The sequence below is a fragment of the Tasmannia lanceolata genome, unplaced genomic scaffold (assembly GCF_043159265.1).
Source record: "Tasmannia lanceolata isolate RefF3 unplaced genomic scaffold, GAP_Taslan_0.1 ptg000012l, whole genome shotgun sequence".
Taxonomy (NCBI): domain Eukaryota; kingdom Viridiplantae; phylum Streptophyta; class Magnoliopsida; order Canellales; family Winteraceae; genus Tasmannia; species Tasmannia lanceolata.
The window spans coordinates 32,672,834-32,689,581 of record NW_027518689.1 but is presented as its reverse complement, the minus strand read 5'-3'; the positions used below and the strand labels follow the sequence as shown (position 1 = coordinate 32,689,581).

Genomic DNA, 16,748 nt, shown 5'->3' with positions numbered 1-16,748 from the left:
GGCTTGATGAGAGAAACCAATTCTCATATCATAAAAGAGCTACTACGCTAATGAGCGAATTAGCTACGGAGCTACATAGCTACGAGGCAAACGAGCTGTTCAGCATTAAACAAAATACACGTAAAATAGGTTGTTGAAAGTAACCATCATGAACCAAAACAGCGGAACTGAGACACAAAGTGGGCAATAGAATGTGCAGTACCACTCTTGCATGCTCCTTTGTGAAGTGCTATAGACAAGTCAAGGTCAGACACAGCATGAGGGTTAGTAGATGCAACAAGAATATCAAGTAAAGACGAAGGAGATATACCGGGAGGAGCTTTTTGCGTGCAGAAAAAAGCGTCATGATAGAGGGACGATCATGTTGTCGACAACGAACATAAGAGCTCCCGGGGTGGAGTAGGAGGTGCTGGTGTAGGAGATGGAGCAAAGACAATAGGACAATAATGGACAAAGGCACATGTAGAGCACTAACCCACTGAAAGATTATAGGTAGGTGAAAAATAAGGAATGCCTCCCTAAAAAGTAACATCCATGGTAGTATAAAAATGGCGCGAGCTAGGATCAAAACTCCGATAGCCCTTGAAGGAGGTAGAGTATCCAATAAAGAAACAACAAACAGCAGTATTGTCAAGTTTCTGTTTAGTAGAATGAAGGTCTTTAACAAAACACAAACATCCAAATATACAAGGTTCAACCTAAAAACAAATATCATGGGGACGCAGTGTCTGAAATGATGGTATGACCTTGCAAGATACGAGAGGGAGTACAGTTAATCAGAGAACAGGCAGTAGGAAGAGCCACGGTCAAAAAATATTTTCAGACATTCATACCACATAACAGAGACTTAGTAGCACATATAAGGTGTATTTTCTTGCGCTGAACCACCCCGTTCTGTTGCGGGGCGTATGGGTAAGAAAACTGATGAACAATACTCTGCTCCTAGAAGAACTGAGAAAAGGAACGAGAGGTGTATTTGCTGCCGTTATCAGATCGGAAGGCCTTGATAAGGCTCCCATACTGTGTATGGATCATGGCATAGAGCATCTGAAAAAATGGAGAACACCTCATCCTTAGTTCTCATTAGATACATCCTGGTAGTATGAGAGTAATCCTCGATAAGGTCACAAAAAAAATGATAACCATCAATGGAGTGAATCATATCAAAAGAAGATCTGCATCTATGCATGCGAGAAGGATAAATAGTGCAAATATGTTTCGACAACTTACAAGTATCGCAATGAAACTTATCCATTTTCATAAGAATTTAAAAAGAGAAATCATAGTACATAGAGATTGAAAGTCTACATGCCCCAGTGTGTCATGCCACAAAAAAAGAGTTTAATGACTGGCTATAGCCTATAATATGAGAAGGACAGCAAGATTTAAGCACCGAAGGCTCTGCAGTAGAATCAAGTCACACTAGAAGGACAGTTTGGGTCAGTAATAAAATGGTAAAGACCTCCTTTCACAACACCTCTACCAACAATACTCGTAAGACGCAACGAGAAGGATAAAACATCACACACCAATTTAATTTTTTTGAAATGATACTGTTAAAGTATAAAAGATAAATATTGCCTTTCTCCAACAGCTTAAGCTTTTGGAGAAGTTGGTAAGTTAAGGAGAAGTTGGTAAGTTAACATGGTATCAAAGCCAAAGGTCTCGAGTTCAAACCTCAAACCTCCCGGATAGCAAAAATCCACATGCGATGGTCGGCCCAAAGTGGGACACAAAGAATCCAGTTTTTCATGGCAAAAGCAAGCACATAAGGATCAAGTATCATTTCATTCGAGACTTGGTAAATGGTGGAGTTGTCAACATTCATTTTTGCAAGACTCAAGATCAAATTGCGGATATTTTTACAAAGGCTTTGAAGACTGATACATTCATCAAGATGAAGGCAAAACTCGGTATTGTAGTGGTCTAGCTTAAGAGGGACTGTTGGAAATTAATCTTGACCACTAGATCATGATCATCTATCCACTTGACTTCTTGGCTTGGAAGATTCTTGACCACATTGGAAATCTCCTTTGTGCCATTTAATGGCCTAGGGACTATGTTTTGTGTTTTGGAATTGTGCTAGTCATTTACTTTTCATGTGATAGTGTGTTAGTGGTACTTAGGGAAGCTAAGATTAGTTAAGTCTTATTAAATTCGGATTTGGAATGTAGGTTATGTTTTAGACTATGTATCATCTTCATTTGTAAGTTCTTTAAGTGAAATTTGAAGGGTTTTGAGTAGTACAACAACTTGGGTTACTTTCTTTGTGTGTTTGATATCAAGAGAACAATCTTCTTCTCTTGAAACTCATCTTCTCCCTCCAACCTCGTTGGTTTTATTCCAACAAAGTGGTACACGTGTTTGCCAAGTGGGCCACACGTGCGGGTAAAAGATAAATACTGCCTTTCTCCAACAGCTTAAGCTTTTGGAGAAGTAGGTAAGTTAACAGATACTAATAGAAAGAAAGGTTAGAGTAGTGATGAGGAACATGCAAAATTCTAGGGAGTGAAAAAGATGATGATATGGGAATGGTTCTAACATTCACCCCTAATGCCAATGTATGTAGGTCATATACATCATCAGGCGCTTGACCTTCTTCCCATGCTTTACATTCCAAGTTTTCCAAGTTCGTGTACCAGCATGCAATGGCTACTTGTTGGACTTGAATCCTAGAGCTCAAGGAGGTAGTGGGCATGATTGTGTGAGTGGGTTGTGGACTGTTACGTGCCATACAGAACATGTGAAAAATGGCAGACTGCACAAATTTCTTACAACAACAAATAGATAAGAATATAAGAAGGGAAATGTTATCAGCACTACTGTATTTTGATGATCGCACTCCTCACTTTATTAAAAGTACGGTATGGCCTGCACCATAGGATGATCCAAATCGTCCATTAGATGGGTCACAACCTAAATAGACTGTGCCCCAAAAATCATTTCCATAGGTTGATCCTAACCCTTGGATCTGATTGTTAGAGGTTGATCCTAATCCTCTATAGATCGGAGGGTTAGGATCAACCTATGGAAATAATTTTTGGGGCACAACCTATTTAGGCTGTGGCCCATCTAATGGACGATTTGGATCATCCTATGGTGCGGGCCGTACCGTACTTTTAATACAGTGAGGAGTGCGATCATTAAAATACTTATAAGAAATAACATCATGTATAAGAGATCATGAGAAATATGAGAAGCTTAAGCAAAGGAGTCTGTTAATTCATTATAACTCATTAGTAATAAAAACACCTAGTTCTATTTAGTTGAGAAGCTGGGTGTTGCAAAAGATTATGATTATCTTGGATAAAACCTTAACCCACAGTAGACTAGTTTTTTTTTTTTTTTTTTGAAATGGAGAGTAGACTAGATTTTGGGACTGTATTATTGACAGTAATTTTCTATATTTTTATATGGATAGAAATTTTAGTATATGTTATACTATCCATTTTATAATTTATCTAGGGAGGTGATATCCACACTCTAGTTTTAATAATGGCACTCATCTCTTTATTTTGCACTTTTCTGTTTGTAAAAAGGAGTGTGGATCTCATATCCGTTTAATTATTTTAAGTAAATGCTACACTTTCGGTGCCGCGTGATATAATATTCTCTAGACAATGTTTGGAGGATCTTAATGAGTGAAACATTTAGCTAGCTAGCATTTTCTTTCCGGAGCTTCTATATTATTCGTAAATCTTATTATTCTTTGTTTGTACTCCGGGTGCTTATCTCCTCATTTCATTTGTTCCTCTTCTAGGAAGAATTCGTAGCTGGTATTGGTTCTCAGATTATGGCTTCATGGTTTACAGCATGTCAAGGAATAGATATTGTGAGCGGATTGGTAGAGAGCATAAGAGCAATCATGGTAGCATTTGTTCTTACTTTAACCTTATCTCCTCTATAATTTACGCATAATGTTTTCATATTGGTGTGGACTTTATTATCTTGAAAAGATTTTTTTTTTTTTTTTTGTGAATCAGTTCCATCACCAACTCCTATACCTAATATTTTTTGAACTGTAGTTTTAGTAAAAGAAAGATTCTAGTTAGATGCATGCGAGGTGGTTGAACTTCTTTTACTTTGTTATGTATATGGTAAGGAATGCCCATTCCAACAAGTATTATTTGTTATCTTGAAAAGAATTTTGGTTGGTTTATCTTTTTTGTGTGAACCAGTTCCATCACCAACTCCTATACCTAAAATTTGTTTAACTGTAGTTTTAGTGACAGAATACAGATAAAAGAAAATTTTGGAATTTGAAAAGACAGATAATGAACCGCTAGTGTATGCAACAAGAAAACAACACTGTGGACCCCGATCCGAAGAGGTAGTGAGGTGAGGGAAACTAGTCTCTACACCATCCTCTAGATCATCCACGTGAATGGAGAGCTCTGCCAAAGAACTCTCGAAACGGATGCCACCCTCATAGCATAGCACGAGTGGCGATATAAAAAGAAAGAGATATGTCTCGATCCGGAGCCAAGACTCGAAACCAAGACATACCTGAAATAAACTCAGAGTCGCCATCTATGGATATGCCATGGAACCCTAAAATCAAATCCTCTGTGCAATGGATAACCAGAAATATATATGGGTTCGTGCCTGGTTACGAATGGGGAAGGTCTGAGAGCACCCCCGATTCGTCCGAGTGCAAGCACTTGGTCTCTTATGCCATTTATTATTAACTCTAAAGAAGTTTGGGTAAAAATCATATGAAATGAGAACAATCTTCAGGAATCGTCTACCTAAGCATGCATTTCCTGAGGATAAAATAATAAGCACACATAAAATGAGATGAAAGATGTGTCACCTAAGCATAGCTAGGTTATGAGTGACATGCCTAATGAGTGTCTAAATTCTGATGTACAAACACATGCAAGCTATAGCTAAAGGTACATGATCAGTACAAGAAAGTAAGAAAACACATCAAAACATACAATGACTACACAACAAATCCTAAGACTCTAAATTATTAGCCCGAGTCCTCGGATGGTCTGGTATTCATCCAAAGAAGCCTACGTATCCCCGCCTCCACGAGAATCAAGGCAACGTAGTTCTTCGCGCCTATTCTAAGCTAGGATGCCTAAGACACCTAGACCTCTATCCTAGACTCGATCTAAAAGACCGGACCAATTATTAAAGTTTATTGTACGATTATTTAAATTCCAGTGAATTGCGGATTTTAAGACACCCTATATGCCCTAACTAAATGCAGATTAGCCCTAGGCTAATGCAGGTGGTTCCTACAACCTATGTGTAACTAGGCTATATTTCCTAAGGAAAACCAAGGGTGGACTAGCGTATCCTACTCTAGTCATCAGTCGGCAATGTGAATCGCCAACTGACCGGACGGAGGTGCTCCTATAACTCTAGGACAAACCCCTAACTCTAAAACAAACACAAACAAGCACACAACAAATCCAAGACAAACTCCTAACTCTAAAACAAGCACACAACAAACAAACAAACAAACAACCTATCAAAAGACACAACCTAACTCTAAAACTCTCTATCTAGGAGAAACTCCTAACTCTAGAGGAAGATCTTTTGAAAACAAGATTTTAAAGGTTTTTGAAGAAGGTTTAAAACATTTATTTACAAAAAAGTTTGACTGGACTTGGGATGTAAATCCCAAGCTGCACTACGTACCTCGGAAGAGGATCAAGCCAACGTAGTTCGAAACGAACTCTCAAACTACGCTATAAACTCAACACTTTAGATTTTTTAAAGGTTTTTGATGTTTTCACCCTTTTGGTCAAAGACCGGAGGGAAAAAACAAAACAACAACCTAGGGACGAACCATAGAGTTAAAAGGAGAAACTAGGCTCTAATAATACTATTATAAGAGCAAATGAGTCAAAGACTCTCTAATGACAGTAACTGAAGAATAAATGAGTCAAAGACTCTCTAATAAAAGCGACTAAAGGATAAACGAGTCAAAGACTCTCTAATAGGAGCAACTGATAACACTGAAATGAGATAACGAAGTCAAAGACTGTCTAATAATACTGCAAATGAAACTATTGAGTCAAAGACTTTCTAAAAAAAAAGAAACACGAGTCAAAGACTCCAATGACACCAACTAAAAGATAAATGAGTCAAAGACTCTCTAAAGGAAAAGAAACACGAGTCAAAGACTCCAATAACACCAACTAAAGGATAAATGAGTCAAAGACTCTCTAAAAGAGATGAAAACACGAGTCAAAGACTCCACTAACACCAATTAAAGGATATATGAGTCAAAGACTCTAAAAGAGATGGAAACACGAGTCAAAGACTCCACTGATAACAACTAAAGACAGATGAGTCAAAGACTCTCTAAAAGAGATGGAAATACGAGTCAAAGACTCCACTGACAACAACTAAAGACAGATGAGTCAAAGACTCTCTAAAAGAGATGGAAACACGAGTCAAAGACTCCACTGATAACAACTAAAGACAGATGAGTCAAAGACTCTCTAAAAGAGATGGAAATACGAGTCAAAGACTCCACTGACAACAACTAAAGACAGATGAGTCAAAGACTCTCTAAAAGAGATGGAAACACGAGTCAAAGACTCCACTGATAACAACTAAAGACAGATGAGTCAAAGACTCTCTAAAAGAGATGGAAATACGAGTCAAAGACTCCACTGACAACAACTAAAGACAGATGAGTCAAAGACTCTCTAAAAGAGATGGAAACACGAGTCAAAGACTCCACTGATAACAACTAAAGACAGATGACTCCCTAATAACATCAATAAAGATCAAATGAGTCAAAGACTCCCCCGATAACATCACCACACAAACGAATGAATTCAAAGGCTCTCTAAATGAGGCAAGGCATGCCTCCTATGGGTACATCCTTTATCAAAATCAAAGCAACCTCCCTGAGGTTAAGCTAAAAGGAAAAAAGCTTGCCTCCAAAGGAGGATTGCCTAACGAGACAAAGTATGTCTCCTAAAACAGGTTCTAGTATCTAAAGAAGTCTAGAAGACTGCACTAGCCCATTAAGAGAGCAGAAAAGAGCTACTAGGCAATCTCAAATTACCATTCAAATCTTATATAAACAAATCAAGTACTAAGCAAAGAAGAATTTACAACTAAAGAGTGCACAATCTGCAAGAATAGCAATCATAAAATGATAAACAACATTAATTAGTCCAGACCAGCAGCTGGATAGCCTAATAAAGTAAACACAATATTCAAACACTTCAAAGCCAACCACAAACACCACCCCAATATGAGGATGAAATCAGATGATGCTAAAGTAATCATCTGATATCATAATACACATGATAATATTTCTAATCCCGCCTTGAAATCAGACAGTACTCATGTCGATAATATCGAATAGAGTAGTCATCTGATCTCCTTCTTTCCTAAAACAATTTATTTAAATAAAATTAAACAAATATGATAAGCTTCGAGATAATCTCACCTGAACAGTCCATTCATTATTGTCTTCAGAACCTAACTCAATGCTTAAGATAAGAAGAGTATTAGAAATATCAAAAGATTATGATAATTCCAATTAGTAAAAATTTCAGTGCATACAGGGGGACATCAACTTGTGCAGATTCAAGTGCAAAAAAAAACGGTGAGCCACAAAACACAAAGACGGGCTCCAAGTAACCTTATCATTGTCCTTGCAATGAGGAAGAGATGAACTACCATATAATGGTGTCTAAAAGACTACGTAAGTCTACTAAACTAAGAGGGGAAACCTACTTGGACTAAGCAAGTCCCCTGAGGTTGGGCTGCGACGGACACCATAATGTCTTATCATATATATATATTTTTTTATAATAATAAAACAACCATGAAAGTAAACAGCATGTCATGAACTCAGCTCCAAAACCTTTGCAAAATTAACACAAGAAATTTTTGTAGCTGCCCATAAAATAGAAATTACAAATTGAACTGATGCAGAAAACTAATGCTATCATACTCATTCATAAAAATTCTTGAACTATGATGATGACCTATTCGGATAATAAAGAAACCATATCCTTACATAGCAAATTCGCCTTGACTTGCTCTATTTATTTATTTTTACTTTGAAAACATCACAGCACCAAAATCCAAGATCAAACAAGAAATCACATCTTATTATCATAACATTTGAGATTAAGTACAGATGCATATGATCACAACTCACATGGGGATTATGAATAGCATCTCAATAATCGATTAACGAGCAATTAAGACCAAGGGAACAATAATAAAAGGAATGAGCAATATAACATTTAAGCTCTTTAACTACAAAAGTGATCTAAACATCTTGGAAATTCTACCACTAGATTTAGATATAGAAGGCACAATGAAACTGAACCACAACAGTTTTTTATTTCAGCACAATAAAACCGGGCTCTAATCATCTTCATTCTATCATTTGATAATATCACTAACAATGAAATATCTCAAATAACGACCCCACATAGAGTAGAAGAAAGAAATACTCACAGAGAAAATGAGCAAGAAGCTTTGGATTATCAAGGTATCAAAAGAACTGCTGCTTCTTTCTTTGAAAGTAATAAAATGCTTTTGATTATCCCTTACCTCTTCCTTCAACAGATCTCAGATCAGAAAAATTGGCCGGAGCTCCGGTGAAATGACAGAAATGGCGGAGATGACTTCCGACCGGAGAAGATTGCCGGAATCCTAGCTGAGAAAGATGATTGGAATAGGGCTTGAGCGAGATTTTTCCCTTTCTCTCTCCCTCTCTTGCTACTCTTTCTCTTCTCTACTCTTAAACCCTCTCAGATCTGTTTTGAATCCTTGATTTCGTTTCCATTTCTCGATGCCGTCGCTCCCTCTCTCAAATCTATGAAGATAGAGAAGATCAGCGAGGCCTTAAGGTGGCGGCTGGCAAGAGTTGCTCGGAATTTTCGGTGGGACCACCGGAGAAGAAGGGTTTGGTGGTGGTAGAGGCGTAGAGGTGGTTACGGTGGAAGAAAAATGGAGGGTTTTGGAGCTGGGTAAAGGTGCTGGCTGGTCGGTGGGTGGCTATGGATCGAAAATGGCCGGAATGGGGAGGGTTGAAGTGGGTTTTGGGTTTTCGGGTATGAGAAATGAAGGGAATGGGATCTGCTGGATAAGATGGACGATCAGAGAAGATGATCGGAGGGAGGAAATCGGTTTTTTCTTCTCTCAGATCTCTCTTTCCTTCCTTAATCTACTCTCTCTTTCTCAGATCTCAGATCTGGAATTTCAAATCTCAGATCTGGAATCCAGCAAAGATACGGCTGGAGCTTGGAGGTAGGAGAGATGGCGGTGGCTTTAACGGAGAAAAGGTCGAGGGTTATCGGAGATACGACCGGAGCTAGGATGACCGATCGGAAAAGAAAATTGGTTTTTCACTCTCTCTCTGCAATCTCTCTCTTGGAATGGGTTCAAGGAAGAAACAATGAAGAAGATGAGGGGAATGGAAAATGGGGATGATGATGCAATGATCGGAGCTCCGGCACCGTTGCCGGAGGAGTACTCTTCCTCCCTCTGCAATCTCTCTCTGCAAATTTTTCAATGAAAAAATCCGAAAACCCCTCTCGTTTCAGCGAGAAATCTCAGATCCTCCTCTCTGCTTGTGCCTCTCCAAAATCAGATGGAAAAACCCCCTTAACTTATGAAAATCTCAGATCCAGATCTGAGATTTTTCTCGAAATCTCAGATCCAAATCTGAGATTTCTCCTTCTTCTTCTCCCTCTCTCTCTCGAAAATCCTCTACGAAAATGAATCGCATTTTCCTACAAAAATTGATGTATTTGCCTCCTTTTTTCCCATGGACAGCCACCTTTAAGATGATTCACTCCCCTTTTTAGATTTGAACTGCACTTCTATCACGGCATTGTTCACTACCCAAACTAGCTCAAATTTTGACGAAATTTGAAGGGGAACCTGGTGGGACCCTAAGCTACTCCAGGGTTCAATTTGGGACCCCAGCTCACTGGTTTGACGAGGTTTTGCACAATCGGCACGAACTTGGGTCCGGTCAAAATGGGGTGTCTACAAGCACATGCATCCGGGAATGTGAAACATGCATAACATGTGTATTTTATGACCAAAGATTGAAGGCACACTTGCAAAAACCCAGATGCAACAGCGGCCCATTGGATCCACGTCACCCAATTGGATTTATATCTTTTTAATTTTGCATTTTTCGGTGCCGTAATAAATGTTGTTGGGGTGATAAAAAGATGAAAGATGAATTCAAAATTGTGCAACCTAGGGGGTGTGTCATACAGCATACGACATAAATTATTTTGAGACTCTCTCTCTAGTGGCAAAAATTAATTCTGTCCGTGTTCTCATATCTGTTTTCTACTATGGCTGGCCATTGTTTCAACTTGTTGTCAAATATATATATTTTTGGTGTGGGGACCTTAATGAGGAAGTATCCATAGAGCAACCCTTGTGCTTTGCTGCTCATGGTATGTAAATTGCAGAATCCATTTATGGACTTAAACAATCTCCAATGTCGTGGTTGAATCCCTTGGGTTTCGTCGATGCCATGCCGATCACTTTGTCTTTGTTCGGCACAGAATGTCAGGTATGACTGTACTAATTGTTTGTGTTGATGATATTGTCCTCTCTAGCAATGACAGTTGGGATAGATGAAGTGAAAAGGAGGCTTAAACAACTTTTTCAGACAAAAGATCTTGAACAACTAAGTTATTTTTAAGCATAGAAATTGCTAGGAAAAAGGATGGGATAGGTTTTTTCCCGAAGGAAGTATGTGACAGTCCTCACTGAACAAGGATCTTTAGGATCTAAACCCACAGAGACATCTATGGATCCGAGTGTGAAAGTATTATGTGATTTGCAGATCCAAAGAGGCACCAACGCCTTGTTGGGAAGCTAATATACCTCACCGTCACTCACCTTAATATTACCTTTGTTGTTGGAGTGGTAAGCCGGTTTTTGCACTCTCCTACCCAACTGCATCTCCTCTACACTTATCCTCTGAACCCCTCTTTTACCACCAATCTTCGTAAGAATATGACCTCGATGTTACCTATTATTCTTATGCAGATTGGGATGGATCATTGATTGATAGATGATCTACATTCTACTACATGCTACTACACATTTGTTGGTGGGAATCTTGTATCTTGGAGAAGCAAGAAACAGAATGTTGTGGACCTTTCAAGTGCAAAAGTCGACTATAGGGCAATGGCACATATCGCATGTAGGTAAAAGGTCTTACGAGTGAGAAGTTGTTGATGATAAGCCTATGGTGATGTTATGTGATAACCGAGCCGTGATCTATATTGCTAGCAATTCAATCTTCCATGAGAGAACATAGCATATTGAGTTGACTGCCACTTTGTTTGCGATGCAATCATGACTCATGAGTAAGAAGATATATGCCCCATTTTTAAGTCTAAAGTTCAATCAAATGATATCTTTAAGAGGCTCTTGCTAAGAATCCATTTCGGCATTTCTTCTTATGTGTTCCAAGCTAGGCATGAGTGATATGTATGCTCCTGCTTGAGGGGGTGTGTCAAAGCGTGATGTAATGTGTGTATTTATTTCAGGGATTGTTTCATTTTTGTGCAAACAACCAATTACTCCAAAAGCTTAAGCCGTTGGAGAAGACGTTATTTAATCTTTTATACTTTAACAATCTTTTTTACAGAGCTTACTAATACTTTAACAATCAAAGCGTGATGTAATGTGTGTATTTATTTCAGGGATTGTTTCATTTTTGTGCAAACAACCAATTACTCCAAAAGCTTAAGCCGTTGGAGAAGACGTTATTTAATCTTTTATACTTTACCAATCTTTTTTACAGAGCTTACTAATAAATATACATTAGTCGCCCTTATTGGGTCAACAATGTGTGTTTTTCTCCTCTTTAACTCAATGTGTCTCTCTCCATTCATCTTCTTCATCTTTCATGGTTTTCTCATTCTAGATCTGATGTGGCATATATATATATATTATTAATTTATATAAATTTAATAGGACATCGGGTTTGACCAGTTGTTTCTAATTTGCATAACAATAAGTAAATGCTACAATAGATAAGTTATGAAATACTTTTCTCTCCAAGGTCATGAGAGTTGTTTGTCTTTATTTAATCTATAGTTTCCCAAGCATACATAATTTCTGGTTTTTGGTTTATTTCATTTTCCAAGTTATTAGTAATTTTTTCTGGTGAAGTGTCACATGATTTTAACGGTTGCATGAGGAAACTCGGCATTAACACTCATGAACCGGTCCTTATTTTTCTATTCTAGGCTTTTAAGCCATTTTGCATGAGTACGGGCGTGAATGTCAGAACCTGACACGGTTTCATTTGAATAATAATATCATAAAATTACAAGGACCATGTTTTGAATTCTACCCATCCTAATATAAGTTTTTTTATATGGAAATAAAATATTATATTTACTTTAACAGATATTTTCCCAATATATTATCTGTTATAATCATATTATTATGTAAAAGAATTCTCAACTCAACTCAACTCAACAAATCCTTTAGAAAAAATTCATGAAGAAGGTAAAAGGAATCTACCCGGCTCTAATCCTGGTTCTAGTTAGGTTCTTCTACGTGGATCATTTTCTTCCATTCTATCCTATCCAGGGTCATGTTCTCTGTTATGTTCCTAGCTATCAAGTCTTTCCTCACTGTTTCTACCCAAGTTGTTTTCGGTCTGCCCCTACCTTTTTTTACTCGATCAATTTGGCATGAGTCGCTCTTCTCACCGGAGCATCCAAAATTGATTAAGAATTAAAATTTTAAAATTGATTAGGATATATTAGCAAATCCACGGATTCTTTTTTAGGATTTGCCAAATCCAAACTCATCCAAATCTTAAGTTATTTTTTGTCCCATATATAGAATGGAAAAAATAAAAAAATTGTGCTGCTTTTCTGTGGTCTTATTTTCACTAACTGTTCAAACGTATTTTTGGTGCAGTAATGTACATTGTCGACTTCAGAAGGGCTGGCTATTATCAGAAATGTTATGATCCAGATTGCAAAGGTATTGAAGCCGTCTTATTTTTACTTAATGTCTTGATATAAAAATCCTATTAATTGCAAACACATTCACTTTTCTCTTGTTACTTGAATTTTCTGGGTTTAATAATGCTCCAGGTTACAGGTCCCCTTTGCGTCCAATTCCCAGGGATGCCATCCCTGATTATATGTCTGCCTTTAATTGGACAAGGACAGGAAATTACAGTGAAGCGTTGAATATTAACTTTAATCTTCAACTTGATGAAAATGTGGGGCGTATATCTTTTGATAAGGATGAACTGATTACTGATAGCTGCAAGAAGGATAGGGGTTGGTGGCTTGAAGCCATAGAAATTGCTGATGGGATTGAAAATATGAGAAAAGTCCCTGAGCCTTACAAACTGGTTAGTCCATTCTACATGACCACGTGTATGATTTATTGGCCTTCAGCGCCAAAATTTTTAACAGTTTCACCTTCTTATGGGCTTTTTTTTTTTCTTTTCGCTTTCTATGTTTTATACCAAGCAGGATGATGAGAGTTTCGACGAAGATTATGAATGGTGGGTGGATGTCGAAAAGACTGCCTCCTTGGTTGAAGAACAAAGTGGTAAACAAATAGTTAATCAATAGAAGCAGTTAGGTATTCACAGTGGTGTTCATGTCATAAGCATCATTTCATTAAGGATGCTGCTGCCTTATTAGAATGTAAGTGAAGTTATAAAAAAATGTTAAAGTATGTCAACCTTCATTATTCTCCAAGTTCCGATTCATCAATAGATATATATGGAAATGATATCTACACGTTATTTTTAAACTCGCAACTGTGTATCCAGGCCCCGGACGGATCCGAAAATTTTATTAATACCTAAAAGAGCAATACACTAGTCTTTAGAAATCCATCATGACGGGACTCTAGACTATAAAACAGATCCAGAGTAAACAAAAAAATCGAAATCTGAAACTATAATGATAAGATGTGGTTCCTTCACAACGGCTGCTGAATTATTGGGTTAAACTTCCATATCATGTTTAACTGTTGAACCATTGTAGATCCATGCAAAATCTCCCACGTCCTGTATCTCAAAGTTAGTTTGATATTGAAAAATCCCATCAAAACTCTAACCGTGGACATCGTAAACTAAGTCATTGAATTCTGGACCATGAACATTCTTGAGTTTCACCTCCACTGTCCACACCAACTAACCCAATAAACCACTTTGACCTAGAAACAACTTGACTGCCTCATTGAAGGATTTTTCCATTTAATGCGAACTGTTTTGTGACACTATAAAGAGGTGATTTTTTTGGATGGTCCATCCACTGTTGGGTATACATTATAAGTGATCCAGATCTTGGCCGTGCTTGCCATCTTTATGGTGTTAGATTGAAGGATGTAGAGAGATTTTCCCAATTTTATTTATGTTATAATCTTGAAGTTTTGTTATCTGGAGACTCCCACATGCAAGGTGCGAAGGAAGTGGGCATCCAGGCCCTGGTGTCTTCATATCGGAACATGTGATCAATGATCAAAACCATCTACCTGCATGCCTTCTGAAGCACATTGCCTATTTTGGTGGTGTGCTCTTAAATATATGAAGGGAAATTACCAGGGATGTTTCTTTACATTTTTTTAGAAAATTTCCAAAAATCCCGTAGATAGAAACTTTTCAGTAAGAATTCCCCCAAAATTTTGCTATCAATTTTGTTATCCTATTTTTGTGTGGAAGATGTAGTTAATCTGAAGATTTCTTGGTGAAAACCAATTACCAAATCACTTGTGAAACTACTTAAAGAGGAGAGAGAGAGAGAGAGAGAGAGAGAGATTCTTATATCTTTTTTGTTGTTGTTGTTTGTGTTTTTAAGTTAGTCGCAGAACGATAATAATATCATTGAAAAGGTGACGATAAGTGAAAAATAGTACTAAAAGTCTGAAAAGACAAAATAATCACATTCAGATGCTACAATATATATTTAGTTTCAACTCTTTTCACCCAAGAATGGTGCTTACGGTTCGAAAGACCATTTAGGCCAGGGGCGGAGGCACATATATATACCCCCCATGACTTGCAAAATTCCTTTTATGGGTGCATGGACTATACATGCATGCCTAACTAGTTTAGTGGCCATGCCGCCCCTCCCCCAACTCTTAATTCCTGGCTCCACCCTGATTTAGGCCACTTCATATCCTTATTTTTTCTCTGTTTTTTCATCTCATTATTTTTTTGGGTGCCGATTCTTCTTTCTCCTTTTTCTTTTCCATTTTTCAATGCCGATTCTTCTTTCTCCTCTTTCTGCTGGCAGTACAATGAAAGTGGAGATGAACAAGAACAAATACGAAGTTTGTAGACCTTGGGACGGCAAAATAGTCTTTTGGACTGTATGGTGCCCTTCCACGGTAAATAGAGTTGAAACTACCACCGAGTGTAAATGCAGCATTTCCTCTATTTGGTTGAATCTTTTTTTTTTTTTTTTTGTTTTTGTTTTTTAGGTTATTTGGTTCAATCTTGGTAAAACTAAAGTAAAGCAGCGGTGGATGATGATGAGTGGGAGAAGAAATAAGGGAAGAAGGGAGTCGGAGGATGAGGTGGAGGAATTGCTGAGGGCGGCGGAGGACGCAGCCCTCCTCAAAATAAACATCGACGCTCACACCACTCGCAGCCAAGCTCTCGATCAACATCTCCTCCACCGTTTCAAAGCCCTCAAAACCCCCTCCCCTCCTCCTCCTCCTCCCAAGGCCCCACTTCTACTGGGTAAACAGGAGATTACTACTAGTATTGCTCCCAGTCATGAAAAAGAAGAAGAAAAAGGGGATGAGGAATTGGGGAGGATTCTTGGGGCTGATCTCTCTGCTAGATTCTATGCTCTCAAGGGTTCTTCCTTTTCATCCTCTTCTTCTACTTCTAGAGAATTCCAAGAGGATCCCTCCATTAAATTTAAAGTTGATAAAGAAGATGAGGATGATGTTGTTGATGAAGATGGGGTCTCGAAGAGGGAGGTGGAGAGGCTAATGCAATGGGCTATGGATGCAGCTCGTCTTGATCCTTCTCCAACCGATGAAGATGATGATGATGATGCTATTGATGATGGTGATGGTGGTGATGATGATGATTACCTTGACATTGGTAACCAAAAGAAAGAGGGTAGCAAGAAAGAGAAGGACAAGAAGTAAGTTTTTTTTCTATATTCTTCTTCTTAGTATTGCTGGTTTTATGTTTGTTTTTATGTGCCCAATATAAGAAATAAACAAAGGAGTGATCTTCATAATGTATTGTTGTCTCCGTATGAGTACTGTAACGAATATAGTCTCTAATCAAATGGAGCACTTGTAACAACTATAGGTTAATGGAATTTCCTTTCCATTCAATTCAATTGAAGGAGATGAGGGAAGCATGATATAGAGTCTTACCCCAATTAAATTCTGTTGGGGTTCCACGCAAAAGCAAAATAGTCCCACATCGGTAAAGTGAAATGGATGGGGATGGGTTATGAGGGAATGTACACCCTCCTTCTAATGGCTAGCTTTTAGGCGTGAGTTCTACCCTGTTAAAATTCCCTAACAAATGGTATTAGAGCTTAGGGCGTGGTAACCCCAGTTTGCCTCTGAGGGCGTGAATGTTCTTCGAGAAAAGATCTTGGAAGCCCCGGTGTAGTATCTCGTGGTTCCCACGTTGCCGCCACCACGTTGCTTCCGCGTGGAGGGGGAGATTGTTGGGGTTCCACGCAAAAGCAACTAATCCCACATCGGAAAAATGATGAGGATGTGGATGGGTTATAAGGGAATGGGCACCCTCTCTC

The 16,748-nt window shown here is 38.2% G+C and overlaps 2 protein-coding genes across 5 annotated transcripts in view; both read left to right on the top strand.

The window, feature by feature from the left end:
• The window catches only part of LOC143887203 (DNA primase), a 49,467-nt gene extending 35,706 nt beyond the window's left edge, over window positions 1-13,761 (top strand). The window contains exons 11-14 of one of the 4 annotated variants that reach the window (XM_077391304.1): window positions 3,761-3,868; window positions 12,913-12,978; window positions 13,092-13,357; window positions 13,482-13,761. In XM_077391304.1, the coding sequence (XP_077247419.1) occupies window positions 3,761-3,868; window positions 12,913-12,978; window positions 13,092-13,357; window positions 13,482-13,583 (542 nt within the window). In that variant the 3' untranslated portion in view covers window positions 13,584-13,761. Of the gene's footprint in view, window positions 1-3,760; window positions 3,869-12,912; window positions 12,979-13,091; window positions 13,358-13,481 lie in introns of those variants that run through there. The other 3 variants (XM_077391305.1, XM_077391307.1, XM_077391308.1) reach the window with 3 other exon arrangements.
• Window positions 13,762-15,204: 1,443 nt separating this feature from the next.
• On the top strand, window positions 15,205-16,317 carry LOC143887890 (uncharacterized). Its single transcript, XM_077392131.1, has 2 exons — window positions 15,205-15,348; window positions 15,442-16,317. Exons 1-2 carry the CDS (start codon window positions 15,220-15,222, stop codon window positions 16,120-16,122), a joined length of 810 nt encoding a protein of 269 aa, XP_077248246.1. The 5' UTR covers window positions 15,205-15,219; the 3' UTR covers window positions 16,123-16,317.
• Window positions 16,318-16,748: the final 431 nt, after the last annotated feature.